Here is a 19,362-nt window from a genome sequence, read left to right on the forward strand (position 1 = left end):
TTACAAAACATGTCTATACAAATACAGCGATGAGTATTATTTATTTTCATGCTCATTACATATCTAAAAACAATAAATTTCACTAACACCATTACATTTCAATAAGGCATGCCGTCTATGGCTAACCTAGACTCCAATCAATAATTGCAGTAGGTCATTTAAGCTGCTATTACTTCTGATTACTTTCACTATTTGTGGTTACTTAAGTATTACTAATCTTTATTTTATTTCTTGATCATGACAGGTGTCTTCTGCCTCAGATGAACTAACCCTTGGGTAACTTTTGAGCACAATGTCTACCATTACAATTCCTCTCACATTTCCGGTACCTACAGCAACAGATCCCATCATCAAGTGTATTTTAGATGGCAATCTGGCAAAATTGAGGAAACAGCTGAGAGGCAAAGACATTAATGGATGCTACTCATGTTTGCCCTGGAATGATTACATAACCCCTCTTATGGCTGCAGTCAGGTCAGGAAATGATGAGATTTGCACCTTCCTGCTGAAAAAAGGGGCAAATGCCAACCAACCATCAGGATGTGGTTGGACACATCTGCATTACGCTTCATTCAGCTCTGTGAATATTGTAAAGAAGTTATTGGCAGCAAAGGCAGACCCAAATGGGATTGATGTACCCATTGTCTCTGACCAATATCCAACACCAATACAGTATGCTGCTGACAACAACAGGGATGACATTGTGAAAGAACTGACTTTGGCAGGTGCACAGCTTGACAAAAAGCATGGAAGGTTTCCAAGTATAGATGAAAAAATGGACAAAATTCTCAGTCATTTGGCTTCACAAAGTAAGGAATTTGATACAATTAAAACATTTTATGATTTTGCAATTACTGTCAAGTATCTGTCACCAAAGGAGATTTTTGAACAATTCCGTGACAAAATGCTTGAGGAGCACCCTCTGTGGCACTTGACATTAGTAGAAATCTGCTTCAACACTAAAGGGACCAGATGGGTAAATGATGATTATCAGCGATTGTGCATTAGGACGCTGAAGGAATCTCAGAAACTGGACACGTATGTTCAGGAAGCAGTAAGTCGGCTCTCCAGAATTCCATTTGCTTTGCAAGGGCTGTCCATAACCGCTTCGTATGCAGTTGCTTGCATCATGAAAGACATACCTTTTGATGTGTCATTGGATGCTGTTCCCAAAATCCTCCATTGTCTCACTGCCAGTTACACCTCGCCTGATGTAGCATATAAATACAATTTTCTTGCGCTGTTGAGAGTGATCATTCAAAAGACACCTGGAGGTTCAGTCGACTGGAGTAATTCATTTCTGAATGATATTTGCAAAGGAGTTGTTCCTTTTACTGACCCCAAACACGCCTCCCAAGTTGGCATCACTGCCTTTGCCATACTTGCACACCTTTATGAATTTGAATGTGTACCTGATCTCATCACTCAGTTAGGAGTGACTTCAGTGCCAGAGAAGATACTTGAGGCAATAGAGATGCAGAATAATAATGAATTAAAAGCAGCGTTGCAAAAGCTGCACTCTTCATTACAAATTCGATGTGATCCTAAACACCCAAACAAAAGTCTTGACGATGAATTATCAAAGTGCAAACTGACTGGAGAGAAAAAGGAGAACCAAAAAGAGAAAACAAGACATCACACACTCTCCAAAGATGAGGAATGTGATGTCCTAGATCCTGTAATGGAAACTACCATTACAGGGAGCTTTGATGGTAAAATTGGACTTCCAGTTGAAGAAGTTGGGGACACTAAACCTGTTTTGTTTGGAACTGAAGGGTCCTTTAGTAACCCATCAACATTACACCATCATTGGTATGAAACCAGAATTTCTGTTCGGTGGCGGGCACAGCTACAGGAGTTGGCAAAAATAGACCCACGTCAGGTAACAAAACTGGGAAACCTAAATCTCGTGGCCAAAAAGGACTTCTTGATCGCAAAGGGAAATGATGGCACTGAGGTGTATCTTGGTTTGAAGGATGACGGAACAGAGGTAGCTATCAAAAGGATGCTCAAGTCAAACTATGAAGCTCTCAAGAATGAATGTCTGCTTTTACGTCTCCCTGAGCTCGACAGTCCACGCATTGTGCGTTACGTGGATTTTGCAGAGGATGAAAATTTTGGTTATCTTGTCCTTCAGCTCTGCGAGTACACACTGGAAGAGTATATCAAAGATCATCTACCACAAGACAAAAGAGAAACAGTCTTGAGGCAAATCATGAGTGACATATTTGAAAGTTTAAAGGTTCTACACAATCAAGAAACCAAAGTTCTTCACAGGGATATCAAACCACAGAATGTCTTGATCGGTAAGATGAAAATAAAACCCTTACTGATTGCTTTGCTGTAGAATTTGTTGATCAAAAATATCTTTGGTTTGAAAATCAAACCATTCCAGCTATCAAAATTAAAATAAGCCAAGTCGTTTTTCATGCACATAAATTCATCATAGCTTGACAATCATGTAGAGGTAGACATTTATTAGAGCAGAGACTTAGGTAAGCTTATCTGTGATAGACCTTTTTGTGTTTTTACAATGAATACCAACAGATGTTACTGGAAAAGCAAGACTTGCAGACTTTGGCATTAGTCGGAGACTAAGTCGAGAGGAAACCACTCTTCACACGAGGAACGTAGGCACAAAATACTGGATGGCCTATGAAGCCATAGATGAAGAGAGCGGCCATGGATACAAACGCTGCTCTGACATCCAGGTTGGTGAATCTAGAGCATGTTCAAGATCTACTGGTTAGCTTTTTAGCTTTTTTTTTACTTGGGGCCTGAAAAAGGTTCAGTAACAAATTCAGGTAAGTTTCAAATTTCAAATACGCATACATCCTTCCTCTCTTTATAAGATAATAATATGATTGTACTCTAAAGGGTTAGGGTTAGGGCACATCTATATTGCTACATATATCTACATATATATCTACATATCATATGTAACCCTTTATATTAAGGTCCCGTTACATAAAATCATTTAAACAACACATGTTTAGTGCAGTGCCTGTCCGGAAGTGGGCATCACTCATATTCACTCATATTTAAAAGAAATAGATTCTCCTCTACTTAAACTCAACAGCCAATGACAGCATACAAACACATCCTTTTTAAAAGGGACAGATTTGTTCAAAGACAGCAATCATGAAGCAGACACCACTGCTACTACAGCATGAGAGTGCTCTTAGCCTCTGTTTGAGGAAGGACTAGACTATTTATTGTCATGTGTGCAGTGCAGGTTTCAGGCACTAGGCATTGATTATTAACTGATATATGGCCATCCAACATAAATGAAGGGGAGGGGTAATTACCTTACCAGCAAAAATGTAAAATAAATAAAAACAGTGACACATGGTGCTGCCTATCTGGCTTATGACAAGGGAAGCTGCTCATCATTTGTCTGAGTCTGATTCAAATAATGGTAGGATTCCAAGATGAGACCAAGATTTGCAAAGCAATGGACTCAAGGGCAGTCTTAACCCTGAGATTCCTCTTGGGTATCAAAGCACCAATAATGGGCATAACAAGAAAAGCTGCTAATCTTCACAAATGTATAAATATAACTACTGTCATATAGATAGGATGTGCATGGCATAATACACACAATATTATCTAGTCTTTTCTCATTTCAGGTTGCTGGGATGCTAATGTATTACGCCCTCTCCGGTGGGCACCACCCTTTTGGAAACAGTGTTCGCTGTGAAATCAATATTCTTGACGGGAGGTGCTCATTGGATCATGTTCAAGATGAGGCTGCAAAGGACCTCATAGAGTGGATGATTACGAGGGAGCCAAAGGACAGACCCACCATAGAGCAGGCCCTTCATCACCCTTACTTCTGGACCAAAAAAAAGTGAGACACATTAAAAAACCCCATACACAGGGGTATAGATGTACAGTTTCATCAGTTGTGTCTGTACTGCACTGTTCTTCTTGTATTACAATAGTTCTGGTGCAAAACCATCAGAACATGTTTTGACAAACTCAGCATAATATAATACTAATTTTGAGGGTGAAGCAAAAATTTTCTGAAGCAAGCTGCTTGGTGTGACATTTTTAAAAATAAATTCAAAAGGCCTCCGTAGCAGACAATGAGCTTATCTGATGGCTGTGTGACCTATACTTTTATTTCAAAATGGTCAAGCATCTCTGCAGGTTAAAGCTCACAATGTGGTGATGTTTGTTATTCAGGATGTTGGATTACTTGATAATGATGGGGAATGAGAAGGAAGTGGCACAGCGGGATAAAGCTGACAAAGACATTGTTGTGGCTCTGGATCTATACACCACTGGGAGAGCATTCATCAATTGGAGATCCAAGGTAACAAAGACAGCCCATTGCGTAGCATAGTTTACAGATAATTATGATGTTGTTGTTTGTATCATCTCCATTTGGCACAATTTTTAAAAATACACACTTGTTTTAACACAATCTCTCTTGCACTCTCTTGATCTCTGGTTGAATGCAACATGTAATTGGGGGCTTAACTCATGTGTCGTTGTTTCATACAAAGTGTGATATTTTTTCCCTCCTGCTGGTCTGAGGTTAAAGAAGAATGCATTGACATATATGCATATTATGTTATATATTATATATACTGGGGCAGCAGTGTAGCATAGTGTTAAACAGCAGTACCGGGGCACTGCTGCTGTACACTTAGGCAAGGTACTTAACCCAGAGTTGCCTCAGTAAATATCTAGCTGCATCCAGTAAATATAAATGGATAGCATGCAAAAACTGTAACCGGTGTAAGTTACTTTAGATAAGAGCATCTGCTAAATGCTGATAAAGTAATGCATTTTTTGTATAATCCTTTATAGTGAGTTCAGCAAATATGAGCCAAGCAGGAACTCTGTGAATCTGTGTAAAGATCAGTGAATCTGTGATGTGGCAGCATGTCCTTCATTAAAAAATCCTGTCTGCACTGGAAAGCTTCGTGCTTCCTTTCTTCCTTAATGGGTGTGTTCCATTATAGGTGAGAGGAGCTTTTTGGGGGAACCTAAGCATTTTAATCTGTATGATTTCAGTGGTTTCAGCTGTTGTTGAAAGTGTGATGTAGGAAGTCATTTTTTTTTGGGGGGGGGGGGGGGGGGGGGGGATTCACAGCTGGATACGGAGCTGGTGAAAAAACTGGACAAGAAAGGGAAGGGCTACCCTGAGAACACTATGGGACTTCTCCGGTTCATTCGCAACCTACACGTGCACTAGTGAGTCAGAAAGCTGTTTCTGTTGAACTTTGTCTGAGAAATGGTCATATCACACCCCTTTCTTGCTTATTGTATGTGTGACATGTTCCTGATATCCTCTGAATTTATTGCTGTCCTATTTTTTGCAACTTTTTTAGCCCTGAAGATGCAGCCTCTGTTGATCTACTGGGAGTGTTTCCAGATCTGTTCATCAGCATGTTCAGGTTCAACAAGGAGAAAGGATGGAACTCAAGAACCACACTGAAGACATTCTTTGAAGATTAGGTCTACATTAGCAATTTAAATGTGATGACTTCATTCCTGAAGATCCATGACTTGGTAGTGTAGAACAGAACCTAACATCCTGGATTACCTTCTTCTTCATGTGCAGCTTGACAAGCTGCTGTGTTTGAGAACTGCTGGCTCTGGTTGGTTTGCCAAATACATACGGTTTTCACTGAATTTCTAAATGAAGGGTTTGGAGGAGAATTTTTAGACAACCCCTATGCAATTAACCAAACCTAGACCACCCAGTCCCAAGCATGGGTATGAAAATTCCACTCACCACTCCATTTCAGTGTGAGCTGTCCATGGCATCCCCCCTCCACTCCATCTTCCCTGTTTCTTTTCCCAGTTTATGATGCCCAAAAGGGGAGTTAACAGCCTCAGCCCAAGGCCAAATGGAATCCCTTCATTGGAATCAACCTTCATGCTTTGATTGTAAGGAAATTAATACCCACTAAATTACATTTATGTCTCTTTATATAATTACATTTATGTCTCTTTAAATATCTCATATTTTAATTTTTTTTTACCTTTTCTTCTCATATATAAATCTTGTGAAAGCCATATAATGTTGTAAAAGCCGTGTTTAATATATATCTGCAGACACATTTTTTATTCTCAGACATTTAAATATATTGCAATATTTGGTATAACTGTACTGTAATTATGCTTGAAAAATGAAATGAAAAAAAAACATTTTAATTTTTTTTTTTTAAATTTATGAAAATTATGTATTTTGTTTAAAATTTATGTCATTAAAGACCGTGGAATAAAAATGCTAAACCAAAGAAGTCATAAACTGTGAATAGCAGTGGAATGTGAAAACATGTGGAAATAAAATGTACCTTGTGAATGCATGAATTTTAAAAATAAAAAACCAGGAATAATCATGGAGGATCATCCTTTTTGTACAGTATATGCTCATCCTTTTTGAGTAAAGCCATGCATCATGTGCATATTGTTAGCTAAAAACAGCAGAAGAGACTGTTAGAGCAGGTTATTGGTGACTTGCCTCCCAGATAACAAGTGTACTAGCGCCACCTGCTGTGTAATGTGGAGTATGGATCCGAGATCCAGGAGAAACTTAAGTTTCCATCTGGTGGCTGTCTCAAGGTAAGGAGCATAAACAGTACTCTGTACACTCCCTGGATCCCATGAGAAGTTCCAAGCGGTGTGTTTAAAAGAGAAATTTTATGCTAAAGTCGCTCTTGCAAACTTATCATTCCTCTGCCTTATTTAAGGATGCAAAAATTCCATCAATCCTGTTTAACTTAAGTTGTCAAATGCATTATATTTAGTTACTAAGGACTTCTTTATTGAGGTCTTAAAGTAAATAGCATACACAGGTGACTTCAAAGAACCTGTAGACTATAATTTAGGAAAAGATGTGGCGTTGTGTGTAAAACTTAAAGGGGCTGAATCTTGGGTGGAACACCTCCGTTGTGCCCCACCCCTATTTTACCTGAATGGTTCCAGCAAGAAACACACACTGTATACTTGAAATATGTTTCTGAGTATGTAACTGTTAGTGGGCTTAGTATAAAGCTGTCTGCTAAACAAATGATATTATGTGACAATATATCATAATCTATATCTGTAAACTGTAGTTGTTCATGCGTATGTTCATGCTACAGCGCTGAGACACCCATACTGGGCTGCAATGGTAGCTAATCTATACTGTATACTGGCAAGCATATTGGTGCTGTGTATCCCACAAAAAATATTATATGTTACAATATGAGAGTCCAAAGCAAACTAATACAGTTAAACATTTACTAATTGTCAACTATAAATTTACACAAACATTATTGTAAAATGTCTCCCAAAATGTATGCCAATGATATATAATTATTACACACACACACACACATATTATATATATATCTATATAAATGTAATGAAAACCTGAAAACGGGTCAGAGCCTGTCTCACATAGGAACAGATTAGCTTCTGTTTCTCCTGGCAGAATATCAAATAAGTATCAGCAATAATTTTTACAGACAGGTGTGCTTCGCACCATAGAGTCATCACAGGTAGGGAAGATCACAAATTTAATTATCACATAATTGAAGTAATAAATCTGGTTTTATAAGTATAACTATTATCACATTTCTTGTATGTGAGCTTCTTGTATGTGAGGGAAGCTCTTCGTATTTTCTCACAGAAACGAGTCCAGCTCATACATAAAGATGAAATGCAATACTGTCAGGTACATGGCTACTTGTGATATGATAATGAAAATCTGGTGCATTAGATTTAATAATACTAAACATGCATCTGCTAGAAAAAAGCATTTGCCCACAGATCCAAGTGATTGACAGCTAATTGAAAATTTGAGTTTATCTCTCAAATGTGATACAAAGCAGCTGAATTATAAAATGATCAGAACAGGGAATCATGAGCTTCTCTTAATCATGCGGTCATGTCACTGCTGGCAGGGCCAAGGGCATTCATCATTACACTCCAACTATACAACACCGAGGAATGTTTCACTCAGTGTTCATCCACCATATGTTTGAACAGTTTCTCGGAGATGGTTTTTATCCTGAGTCAGAGGTGCAAAAGACATCAGCTCTTGTGAACTGGATGTGAATTGATTTTTTTCCCTAGACTTTGTCAATTCCATTTGATTCTGTGAAATGTCACTGGGTTTTCACTCTATCAGTCGCTACATGTCTATACTTAACTCCTACTTTCTGTTTAACACCATTATATGTACGTTCATGCAATTAGTGTTGTGCACTTTCCTAGATAAGAATTCATTGGTGTTGAGAAGATGCATTGTGACACGTATTATTGCAGACTGTGTTATTTGATGTTTAATATTTGTGCATGGAAATGGGAAAAAAATAAATAAATACATGGGAAAAAATTAGAAGGAAATGGAACAGGTGTCCCATCTTCAGGTGTTCAGACATGTGCTTCCCTCTCTGGCCTCCTCCCAAAAACATCCTGTTGGCAATTTAGTATTGACCCCTCAGAGTGGCTTCCATCTGTCATACATTTACACTCCACTCTACCCCACCTTGTGGCTGTTTCTAGAACATGAAAATAATTATGTAACGCGCTGAGATGTTCCAGCATGAAAGTCTTAACTGAAGTAATATAAAACATGTCTCCAGGGATTTCATTGCGATCATCTATCTTCACAAAGACTGACAGTCTCCTTGGGGCTGAACCCTTCACTGGGCAAGACATTGGTTTAAAGGAAAAAAATCTCTTCCATTAATCTTTTCAGTCATAAAGACTTTATCGAGGCAAGCTATGCCATAAGTTTTGGAGTCATGTAATGTCACAAGTGTTGCATTGTAAACCATATGCTGAACATGGCCTTGATGACTCTTGCAAGGAAAGTTTGGGATTTTTTGTTGGTTATGTTAGGTTCCAATTGAAATGTTTCACAGCAAAGTGTGCTGCTTAGGTTATTAATTGTGTAAAATGGATATTTGTTTAGTATGACAATGAACTATGACAATTGCACACTATCAATAGGTCTCACATAAGTGTGTGATTTGATGTATTAATTTATTAGATAAATGCCTGAGAAAGAGCTACAAATGCCATGGATGCACTGCAATAACTCTAACTTCAGGTCTTTTTCAAGAGAGTGTCTGAATCTTCAAGTTCATTAAAGCATGTCCCAGACTGCCGAGCAGATGGTTAACTTAAAGACATTATTTCCTTGCTCCAATTTCTTACTACAGCTATCCTCCTAATGAACCTTCCTCTGAAAAGAAAGGCACCCAGACTGAATAATCATGAATGCTAAATTGCATTTGTTGCTAAAACTGTACTGACCTACAAACAATCATTTCAATCAAATGTTTTCCATTGAGCAGTGTCTGTGTTTGGCTGGGATGAAAACTGGCCCCTTCTTGGCAACGGCATGTAAGTGCTATTCTCTTATAACTGGGTATGTTGGCTCCTTCCTGTTTCTTTTCTCTGATAATTTTCACCAGGATGAAAATTCAATGACAGCACAACATCAACATTCTCCCCATCACTTGTGCTCATTCACCACAAAATGCTGATGTAACTCTTACTAGGACAAACAGCACCTAATCACTTCAAACCCTGAACAAAATCTAATATAGCATAATGCTGATCATGAACAGATTATTGTTTTAGTATTAGTCAGGTGCAAGTTAATGTTATAAATTGTTATATTGTTATAAATTATTGTTTATTACTATGCTGAGAAACTATAATATAAGGTTCTTTGTCTTTTTAATAGGATTAGTGTCCAAATTAGGTTAATTTTATGTTGCACATGAGGAGAATTGTTATGAATGTGAACGATTACAGTTGCAACAGTTACTATTATATTCCTATAATTTAGCACTGGCAGTTTGATTCTTACTGTGCTACTGGCTGTTCTTACATATTGATTTATGCATTCAATAGGCACTTGATGTATCTGCATTGATACATGGTTTGATCTGCCTTGACGATTGCCCTTGTAAGGTCCTCTGCCAAGTAAATAAAAAATCATATAGCAATAACACTCATACTGCTGTTAGGTCACAGTTGTCATAGTATCTTCAATTCTCCTCTATGGTGGATGTTATGTTGGCAGACTACAATTAAAAATGTTGTATGTTTAAATTGCTAAAACGTTAGTTAATAAATCTGAATAATTATGAATTGCAACAGCTTCAATGAAAAATGACAACATGACAGCATAATGGTAACATGGATGACAACAAAATACTCTCCCCCTAAAAATAAATCATTAGAATTCATAACAGGACACTCAACTGTATCCGTCCTCTGAATCTTTGCTGTTGTGTGAAATCATGTGTCTGACCTGAACTGGGACAGTAAATACCTGTGAAATGCTTTTTCAGGAGAGGTTTGATAGTGCAGGGATTGTGGACTGCATGCCCATGCAGAGGGAAATTTGGGGAAAGCGACGCAGTGCCACAAGGCACACTCCTTCTGGAACATTCCACTTGGTGATTAAAGAGAATGGGACCATTTTAGGTCAGGTTAATAGTCCACACCCACTGAGAGGGGGTATATATACATATATTCTCTGGAGCTGGGGGGACCTCGACCGGCACCTGTGCCTCAGGAACCACGCTGACTCCTCTGTAAGACATGAGCTCCTTCTCCTCCCACAGCAGCGTCTCCCTCAGGGGAGGGGTGATCAGCTCTGGAGCCTCCCTGAGCTCGTCCCGTGCTGGGGTGGGCATGTCGGTGATAGGGCAGAGGGCTGGGAGTGTGTACGGAGGGGCCGGGGGCAAGGGCATCCGTATATCCACTGCTGCCTCCTCTGCTGGGGGCAGGTTCGGTGCTGGAGGTGGGGGCTTCGGTGCCGGCGCTTTGGGCTTCGGTGCCAGGGGAGCCTCCAGCTACATGGCGGCGGGCTTTGGCTCCGGACTTGGAGGCGGGGGTGGTGGTGGTGGTGGTATGAGCTTCAGCGCCTTCTCCATGGAGGCAGGGGGTGCTGGCGATGGCGACGCCATCCTCTTCAACGAGAAGCAGACCATGCAGAGCCTGAACGACCGGCTGGCCAGGTACCTGGAGAGGGTGCGCTCCCTGGAGGCGGCCAACGCCAAACTGGAGGCGCAGATCAGGGAGTGGGGTGTCAGCCACACCACAGTCAGCACCCGTGACCTGGGTCCCCACCAGATCACCATCGATGACCTGCGCACCAAGGTACAGGGTGTTGAAGGGACTAGCGGCATGCTGTAGGAGACCTCTGGATAAAGCAAGTCATCAGTGTAAAGTGTTGTTAAAATGAATAGGGCAAAAGTGCTGTAGAAATCCACTGAATCCTTCAATCATTGTTCACTCAAGCAAAATGACAAGCTGAAGCAATGCATATTGTGTTGTTTATTACTATTCTGTCAACCACCAAACATTTTTTTAAGGGTTTAGGGATTGGGAGTTTGTACTCCACATATATCTAAGTGAGGTTTAATGTACTACAGTTGGTTAAGTACCAGCAGATTCATCTCATTTTAGCCTTTCAAAGGTATGCCAAAACAATTCTTTGCCAATGGTAATATAAAATGCTCACAATTACCTTTATTTTCAGTTTTGCATATCACACGTAACCTAACATACATACATGGCTTTGTAGAGCAATTAGAAATATTAGTGTCACACACCTCTCCAGCTCATCATTTTGGAAGATGAGTGTGATGCATTTGTTATTTATACCGTTAATTTACCGGTAAATACACACAGAGGAAACCCTGTTGAATTTCAGAGTGAGGTAGTGTGAACAGTTTATGATTGCATGCAGTTAATAACTTACCATTTTGCCTAACCATGTGAATTAATGTAGTAGAGAATTAGCCAATTCCTTAACTGAGTAATAACTTACAGTGAAACTGTAAATTCCTCCCTGTACAGATACTGGCTGCAGCCACTGTGGTAGTGGATTTATCTCTGCAGGTTGATAACACCAAGCTTGCAGCTGATGACTTCAGAATCAAGTGAGTCAGCAGACATCTACTCTGTATTTGTCGCAATTTAGCAATTAATGCATGCATTTCACATCTTGGAAATATATTAATTGATACATTGATTGATTATATATTGATTTCTATAAGAAAAATACCAGATTTGTAACTGGTGTGTAACTATGGGTATTTCCAGAATTAGAGAAATCATTTTCAGAAAAGAAATCATATATTCTGAGGATCATTAAATATGTGTTGATGGGATGTCCTGCTAAATCAAAATATTTACTTTATTTGTACTAGTGAGTACAGATGATCATCACAGTGTTGTTATTCCACACTGCTGTAGCCCACTCCTTCAACTGTTGATAAATGTTCTCTCTGCCATGCCTACGGATAATTACAACAGCTTGGATTATGAGCAGTCATATCCGAAATGAGTATAAAATTAACATAATAAAATTTTATGTTAAAATACAATTTTATTAATTAACATGTCATGAATAACCCTCTTCTTTTGTAAGGGAGCGTTTATTATGAATGCCTTCTGCGGGGTATCAGTGGGGTTTTTGCTTGGTTTTATGCAGAACTACATCTAGAGCTCCTGTCTGTTTGAATTGATACACTGTAGCAGCCTACCGAACAGCACAAGTCATTTTGCCTGCAGGTATGAGAACGAACTGGGGCTGCGGCAGTCCGTGGAGGCTGACATCGCGGGGCTGAAGAGGATGATGAGCGAGCTTGCTCTGGCTAAGAGCGACCTGGAGCTGCAGCTGGAGGGACTGAAGGAAGAGATTGTTTTCCTCAAGAAGAACCACGATGAGGTCAATCAGTGGCACGGTCCATCAGTGTGCTGCGGCCTGGGGAGCTTTTCCTTCTGTCAAAACGACATGTCTATTAATAAGCAGAAAAGCGCCGCAGAGAGTTGACTGTATTCATGTTTCTGCGCATGGAAAACTCACAAGTCATTTCCATGTTATGCTGCATGCAGTATATTCTGTTGAACTATGTACATGCCCTTGTTTTTTTTTATTTACAAAAAATCATGCTGTTTTGTTAAATGCAGTTTATATTTACACATTGGACGTTCCTCTGGGTAAGAGTGTCTGCTAAATGAAAAAAATGTACATGTGTATGTAAATGTGTATGTACATGCATGCAGCATTTTACCCTGCAATATATCACAGTTAAAAGAACCACACAGTTGTACTCAGAAACAAGTATTAGCATCGGGCATATATCAGGCCAAAAGAACCTTACTGTACATCCTCCACTCTGTTGAATGCAGATGAGCAAATATAAACCCGTGCACCAGGTGCATGTCAATAGTACGCTTAACAGGATGCACACTGGTCGCTCAGTCTTTTTTTGTTGCCTTCCCCAGGAGTCACTGTCCTTCCGATCCCAGCTGACTGGCCAGGTGCAGGTGGAGGTGGATGCTGCCCCCGCTGTGGACCTCAATGCGGTCATTGCCGAGATCAGGGAGCAGTACGAGGCCCTGGTGGCCAAGAACCGAAGAGACGCAGAGGCCTGGTTCAAGAGTAAGGTAAAGGCTCAGCCCATTATAATAATTTAACTTCTGCATTTCTAAAAAGCCACGAAACACCCACACCTGTATTATTTAAATTGTGAAGTGTTGAACTTAGCATCTGTGCTTCTTATTGCATACATTATTCCCTAAGGAAATGTGAAGCTTTGATCAATGAGCAAATGTGATGAAAAAATGTGATGATGTGAGTGATGTCTGCATCTTCACACACGGGGGTCCCTTCTGTGTCCTTTAGGCAGAGGCGGTGCAGCAGGAGGTCCAGGCCAGCACAGAGAGCCTGCAGACCAGCAGTGCTGAGCTCAAAGACGGCCAGGCCAACCTGCGCAACCTGGAGCTAGAGCTGCAGTCTCTGCATGCCATGGTAGTCAGCATACAGGATCCATATACAGTTACAATAAGATAGCCACTAAGAGAATCCAGCCGTAAATGCTGAAGTCTTTGCATGCCATGATAATCAGCCATGCACAGTTAATATACCCACTAAGAAATGAATATTTATTTTTGTCTAAGAAACACATTTAAAGCATTTAGGCATAAGTCTTTAGATCAAAATGTTTTGAATACATGTTTCCCATCATCTTAATCAGGTGCGTCCAAACTTTTAGCTGGCACTGTAAGTAATTTCACAAAAAGATTTCATCTAATTTATTATTTATCTTCGAAACACACCTTTCCCTCCGTATTTTAGTTGTAGGTTATTTACTATAAAGTGAGAATGGAGATAAACCCAGCCAAGGCGTGCTCTAATGCTCTGGACGTTCCCGTGCGTTTGCAGAAGGCCTCTTTAGAGGGCAACCTGGCGGACACTGAGGCCCGCTACTCCGCCATGCTGGTGAGCCTGCAGGCCACGGTGATGGGTCTGGAGGCCCAGCTGACCCAGCTGAGGGCAGACACCGAACGCAGCGCCCAGGAGTACCAGGCCCTGCTGGACATCAAAACCCGGCTGGAGATGGAGATCGCAGAGTACCGCAGGCTGCTGGAGGGCAGCGACGCAGGGTAAGGAGGACGTCATTGACTGGACTCTGATCCTCCTCGGCGGAATATGCTCAGCCCGTCCGCACGCTAATGCGTTATCTAACATTAGCAGACTCGGTCCCTACATCACATCCTTTTTTCCCACCAAGCTGCTCTTTCTCTCTGTGTAGGCACTGTCTCATGCTTGTGTAATTAGCTGAATGGCCACCGGAGTTTGAGTAAGCCATTTGCAGCTTTTTTTGCACTGGCTAGACAGCCAATAAAATGTCTCGATAGGCGGGCATACACTTTGTTTTTCAAAATGAATGCCCCGTTGAATAGTGTCTGAACTGACGTATCAGTCTGGTCCTTTGCAAACCTGGCACAATGCGTGCTGTCCTTAAGGTCTCATGCTGGATGCGTCTCAAAGGCTGTAAGCGCTTTGTAACTGCAGCTCATGAGTCACAAGTCTCTAGCAGTCATCATTTTAAAACAAATAATAAAGCATTCAAATACACTCTATTATAACATCACAATTAAGAAATTAGACAGAGATTGTGAAAATAATGTTGCCATGGAAATGAAGACTAAGGACTTCTCACTGTTGTAGGGTCTCCTCCAAAGGCTCTGTTGTCATTGAAAGCTCGGGTAAGTTGAAAACCAGACTGAGGTTTTGACCTGTTTTTTTTTAATCAAATGACACTACTGCCTAATCCCACATCAACAGGGATGAATGACGAAAATAAGCACATTTTACATTTAATTACATTAAAGTAATTTATTGGCCTATTTTTTTTATTATTCAAATATTCCATGAAAATAATGTACTCGTTGACATAAAGCTGGCAGGGTTTCCATGGAAATATTACATTTTTTAAAAGAGTGTTTATTTATAAAGGACGACAAAGAGAGCGAGGAAAAAAAAAGATTTACTGCCGTGACATGAAACTGCTCTTTCAGGAGGAAGCTCAACACATTCGAAGAGGGTGGTGACAGTGGTGCAGGAGCTGGTGGATGGGAAGGTGGTGAGCTCTTCTTCCTCAGAGATCCAGAGCTAACTCACCTCCTTCACTCCCAGAGGACTGCGAGGAGACACCCAGCCTGAGATCTTTCAGTACCACACAGATTTTCTCAAATTAAACAGTGGTGAACAGCAGCTGTACAGTCTGTGGCTCAGTCAGAAAATGTTCCCTTTGAGTCTTATGTTCATTTTGGCCTGAATCACTACTCACCTTGAATAACTGCAAACCACATTCTTCTTCTGGGTGCTGGTGCTTTGATGGAAGCTAGTCCACCTGTGTCTGAAGCTCTTTTGTTTCTATTGATTTTGCACTTAATACATTCAGATGAGAGTTAATATATTCAGACTCCTTCCACATAATATCTATACAAATAAGTAATCCCTCCCAAATTCGGTCAGGCAAGCACAGTATTTCAGAACTTCAGTCAGTTTCCTGGATTTGCAAAGAATGCATTTCCATAGATAAATGGATTTCTCGAAGAATGGAAAGTTAACAAAGTAATAAGCTTACAGTGATTTAAACTGCATGATTCTAGAGTATATAATGTTGTATACAAAATAGGCCAAAAATTGCCTGATGATGAAATGAGAATTTTGTGAGAAATTCATGAAATGAGCATCTTATCAACTACTTCTTCAAAACAACATCTTAATGCATGTGTTAAATGTAAGCACTCTAAAGTACTCTAAAAGGATGTAGTTAAAAAGCAAATCATCCTTTAATGTGTCAGTAGCATATAGTAAGCGCCAAAGTAAATTTATGGCCAAGCGGAAGGGGAGCTTTGGGGAAAACAAACCATAGAGGAATCCAGGCATTTATCCTTTTCAAGGCAGGGAAATCCCAGTCTGATTCAGAGAGAGGAGTCATTTGCAGTTTCATTCCACTTGCTGGTGCAGTTTCAATGGAAACAATGCTTCTGAGACCAAAGCTCTTAAATAGCTAGGGTTCTGTGTTTTCATTCTGTATGTTTTTATGCAAATGGTCTTTGCTGAGAAAACCTTTGATCAGGCCTACTTTGTTGCAGTTACCCGCTAACGAAGCACAGACATAATTTCCCTCCTGAGATACTGAGATGTCATTCATAATGCTATAAACTTTTTTTTCCCCCACAAAGCTATAGAAGTTTTACAGTACTGCACGAATTTGACTTTACTATTTCATGCTAGTCAGTGAGCCATATAGCTGACACCAATATGGTATGTGGCTTATTCCCCTTTCTGTGTGGATAAGAGTGGCCATTTAGGAACTACAAAAGGTCTCCTCAGCTCTCACCCCACAAATGCCCTCCACAGCCTGGCTTCAGAACATGGCTTTTCCCACTGTGTCATCAAATAGTGAGTGGCCATGTAGCACTCACATAATATACTTCTTTCATAAATAAATAATGTCGTAGTTAATAGTGGGATGACCACCACATACATACCGTACATTAAAGAACAATGTCAAAAACATCATGTCTTGTCTTGATCATAACAGCATAAGAGTAGACAAAATAACACTTTGGGAGCTTCAATCAATGTTTTTAAAAATTATGTATGTGAACAATTATGCTAAAACACATAGCTTTAGATCTATATCTTCTGAAGGACTGCGAATCTGTAAAAGATTACCGTGAACCACCTTAAAGGACTGAAGGCCATCCCATTGTCTAAGTAGAGCAATTACCAAGTTTCAAGTACAATTTTTCCATAATATGTTAATGTCACTTAGGTAGCTCCATCATCTGCAATATAGAAGACCCACTGTAAAATGTGATATGCCTACATACAATATTGTTAGTCAATGATGAGCACTCATGCTCAAATTTCATGCTCCCTGCAATAACATAATTTCAGAATTCTCTCTTATTTATCTTTTCATTACACTGAAATAAAATAGTAAAAACTGAGGACAACATTCATCCTACCAAATCTTAGATATATTACATAAGCAAGCTGTAGGAAATTATTCATTCAGGCTAAATGGGTAATGCTTTAAATAAATGATTAGAAAAAGGATGCTCCATGCACCTGTAGCTACTGCATAATAAAATAATAATAAAGCAACTTAAAGCATTCACAACATTGGCATAACATAGCATTGGCAGTCCTCTCTTTGCGCTGAGACCTATGAAAACATATTTCTGAATTCCTGGTTTGGCTTTAATCAACATACAGGTGATAAGTAGCTATCACATGAGCAAAGTGAGGTCTAGATTAGTTTTCTCCTTATTCGCAGCAATCAAATTAAATATAGAAAATGTAACATCATTGTGTAATGCCTGAAATACATAGTGTAAGTTCCCCCACTATTCTAATTTCATCCTGTATAAAGAAAACTGAACCGGAACCCAGCTGTATTAAAAGGGCAGTATCCTTTTGTGAACTCTCACTTATATTTCATGGAATCAAAAAGTACACAAACACAATAGAAAACGAATGAATAGGCATCTATATGCACAGTGTCAGCATGCTCTCAGCAATGCCAATAACACCAACGCTTTAATGAAGAAACTGATCCTTTGCTCAGCAGTTTAGAACGTTAAACTAAAACTTGCTGAACTTGTGAACACATTCTGCTCACTTCTGACAACAGTCTATCATGGGTAATAAGATTGAAGACTTATATTAAGTCTTTTTCAGTCTTCTATATTTCTTTGCACTTTGTGATGTTTAGATTTATTCAATATTGATCGACTTTAACAGCAGTTCAAAGTTTCACAAGAGGATCTCTCAACAGAGGACATGCAAACATTTCATATAGTAGAATGATTGAGGAGCTTTCCTTTAGTCCATCTTTTACTTCAGTAGTATTTAAATGTTATGGACTACTTCAACAAAGCAAAAATTTTCTGTGACCCCAGCAGAGAAGTTATTGACTCATCTAATTTAAATGTGTACATTGGTTGCATGCATCAAATTGACAGCAATAAAACTGGCATTACATGGTGACCCATTCATCAATGATTTATATCAATGTCCCCTGAAAAGTGAGTTATTTTATGGAAATTCACCCATTTCTGTTGTCTGGATTCTCAGCTCAGCTTGAGAAGCTTGTCCATAGAAGATGCACAACCCACCTTGTCCCACACTACCACCTTAATTCTACCTCTTCACATGGGGGACGTGGCTGCTTTCATGTCCAAAGTGTTGGACATTCAGTGGTTCCCCACATACTTTTTCTTCACAAAGCCCCTGTAGTTTTAAGGAAGTGTAGTGAAGTATGTGTCCTTATACAAGGACTTGTTACACCTCAGTTATTTTGCAAAATAAGGCTCAGTCAGGCTTCAACTCAATCTAATCTCTCTGCGCCTTGTCCTTAACTTTGAATGACACATTTTATCTGTTAATTTAAGAGGCCACTGATCACTGAAATTAACAAAAGTATGTACAAGTAAGATAAATAAAACAACCACTGTTATCTTTAGCTAATCTTTAAAGTTTGTGGATAAACTGACACTGTAGGAGATACTAACAATTTCTGAATGAACTTTCCCCAAAGTTCTTTGCATTATCTCTTTTCTCTGAACAACCCTGCTCCCCAGTCTCCATGACCATGTTTACAATGAAATTTTATAGTTTCACAAGAAAGGTGTGGAAGATGTTCTGTCTTGTAGTTTCAGTAGTGTGTTAACCTTAACAGATAGAAGTCTACAGCTCCTGAATTAGATATCAAAGAGAGGACACTCAACGACATGGGAAGACATGCAAACTATCTCAGCATAGTTGTATAACTGTAATGACATTTGAACATATGGCTGTACCATGAAAACAGAAAAAGAAAAGAAAAGAAAAAAAATGATACATTGAAAGGGACCTGAATGTTGTGTGGATGATCAGTTTGTATGAAAGAAATCAGACCACTGAAAATAACTTTCCTAATCTAATGATGTAAAGCAACATTTAAAACATTAACTTCAATAGAAGCATGATTACAATTACAAATACAAACATATAAGTGAATGTGAATATGATTT

General features: G+C 39.5%; 2 protein-coding genes across 2 annotated transcripts; both read left to right on the plus strand.

Annotated features, from left to right (window-relative positions):
- Positions 1–2,066: 2,066 nt before the first annotated feature.
- LOC118793987 (serine/threonine-protein kinase/endoribonuclease IRE1-like) lies at positions 2,067–4,601 on the plus strand. Its single transcript, XM_036552116.1, has 4 exons — positions 2,067–2,306; positions 2,548–2,711; positions 3,630–3,850; positions 4,189–4,601. The coding sequence occupies exons 1-4, from the start codon at positions 2,216–2,218 to the stop codon at positions 4,346–4,348; spliced, it is 636 nt and encodes a 211-aa protein (XP_036408009.1). The 5' UTR covers positions 2,067–2,215; the 3' UTR covers positions 4,349–4,601.
- Positions 4,602–10,569: 5,968 nt separating this feature from the next.
- Positions 10,570–14,431, plus strand: LOC118794121 (keratin, type I cytoskeletal 13-like). Its single transcript, XM_036552284.1, has 7 exons — positions 10,570–10,789; positions 10,859–11,130; positions 11,833–11,915; positions 12,550–12,706; positions 13,267–13,428; positions 13,667–13,792; positions 14,207–14,431. Exons 1-7 carry the CDS (start codon positions 10,570–10,572, stop codon positions 14,429–14,431), a joined length of 1,245 nt encoding a protein of 414 aa, XP_036408177.1.
- Positions 14,432–19,362: the final 4,931 nt, after the last annotated feature.

Source organism: Megalops cyprinoides, chromosome 19 (genome assembly GCF_013368585.1).
Source record: "Megalops cyprinoides isolate fMegCyp1 chromosome 19, fMegCyp1.pri, whole genome shotgun sequence".
In the NCBI taxonomy this organism is placed as follows: Eukaryota; Metazoa; Chordata; class Actinopteri; order Elopiformes; family Megalopidae; genus Megalops; species Megalops cyprinoides.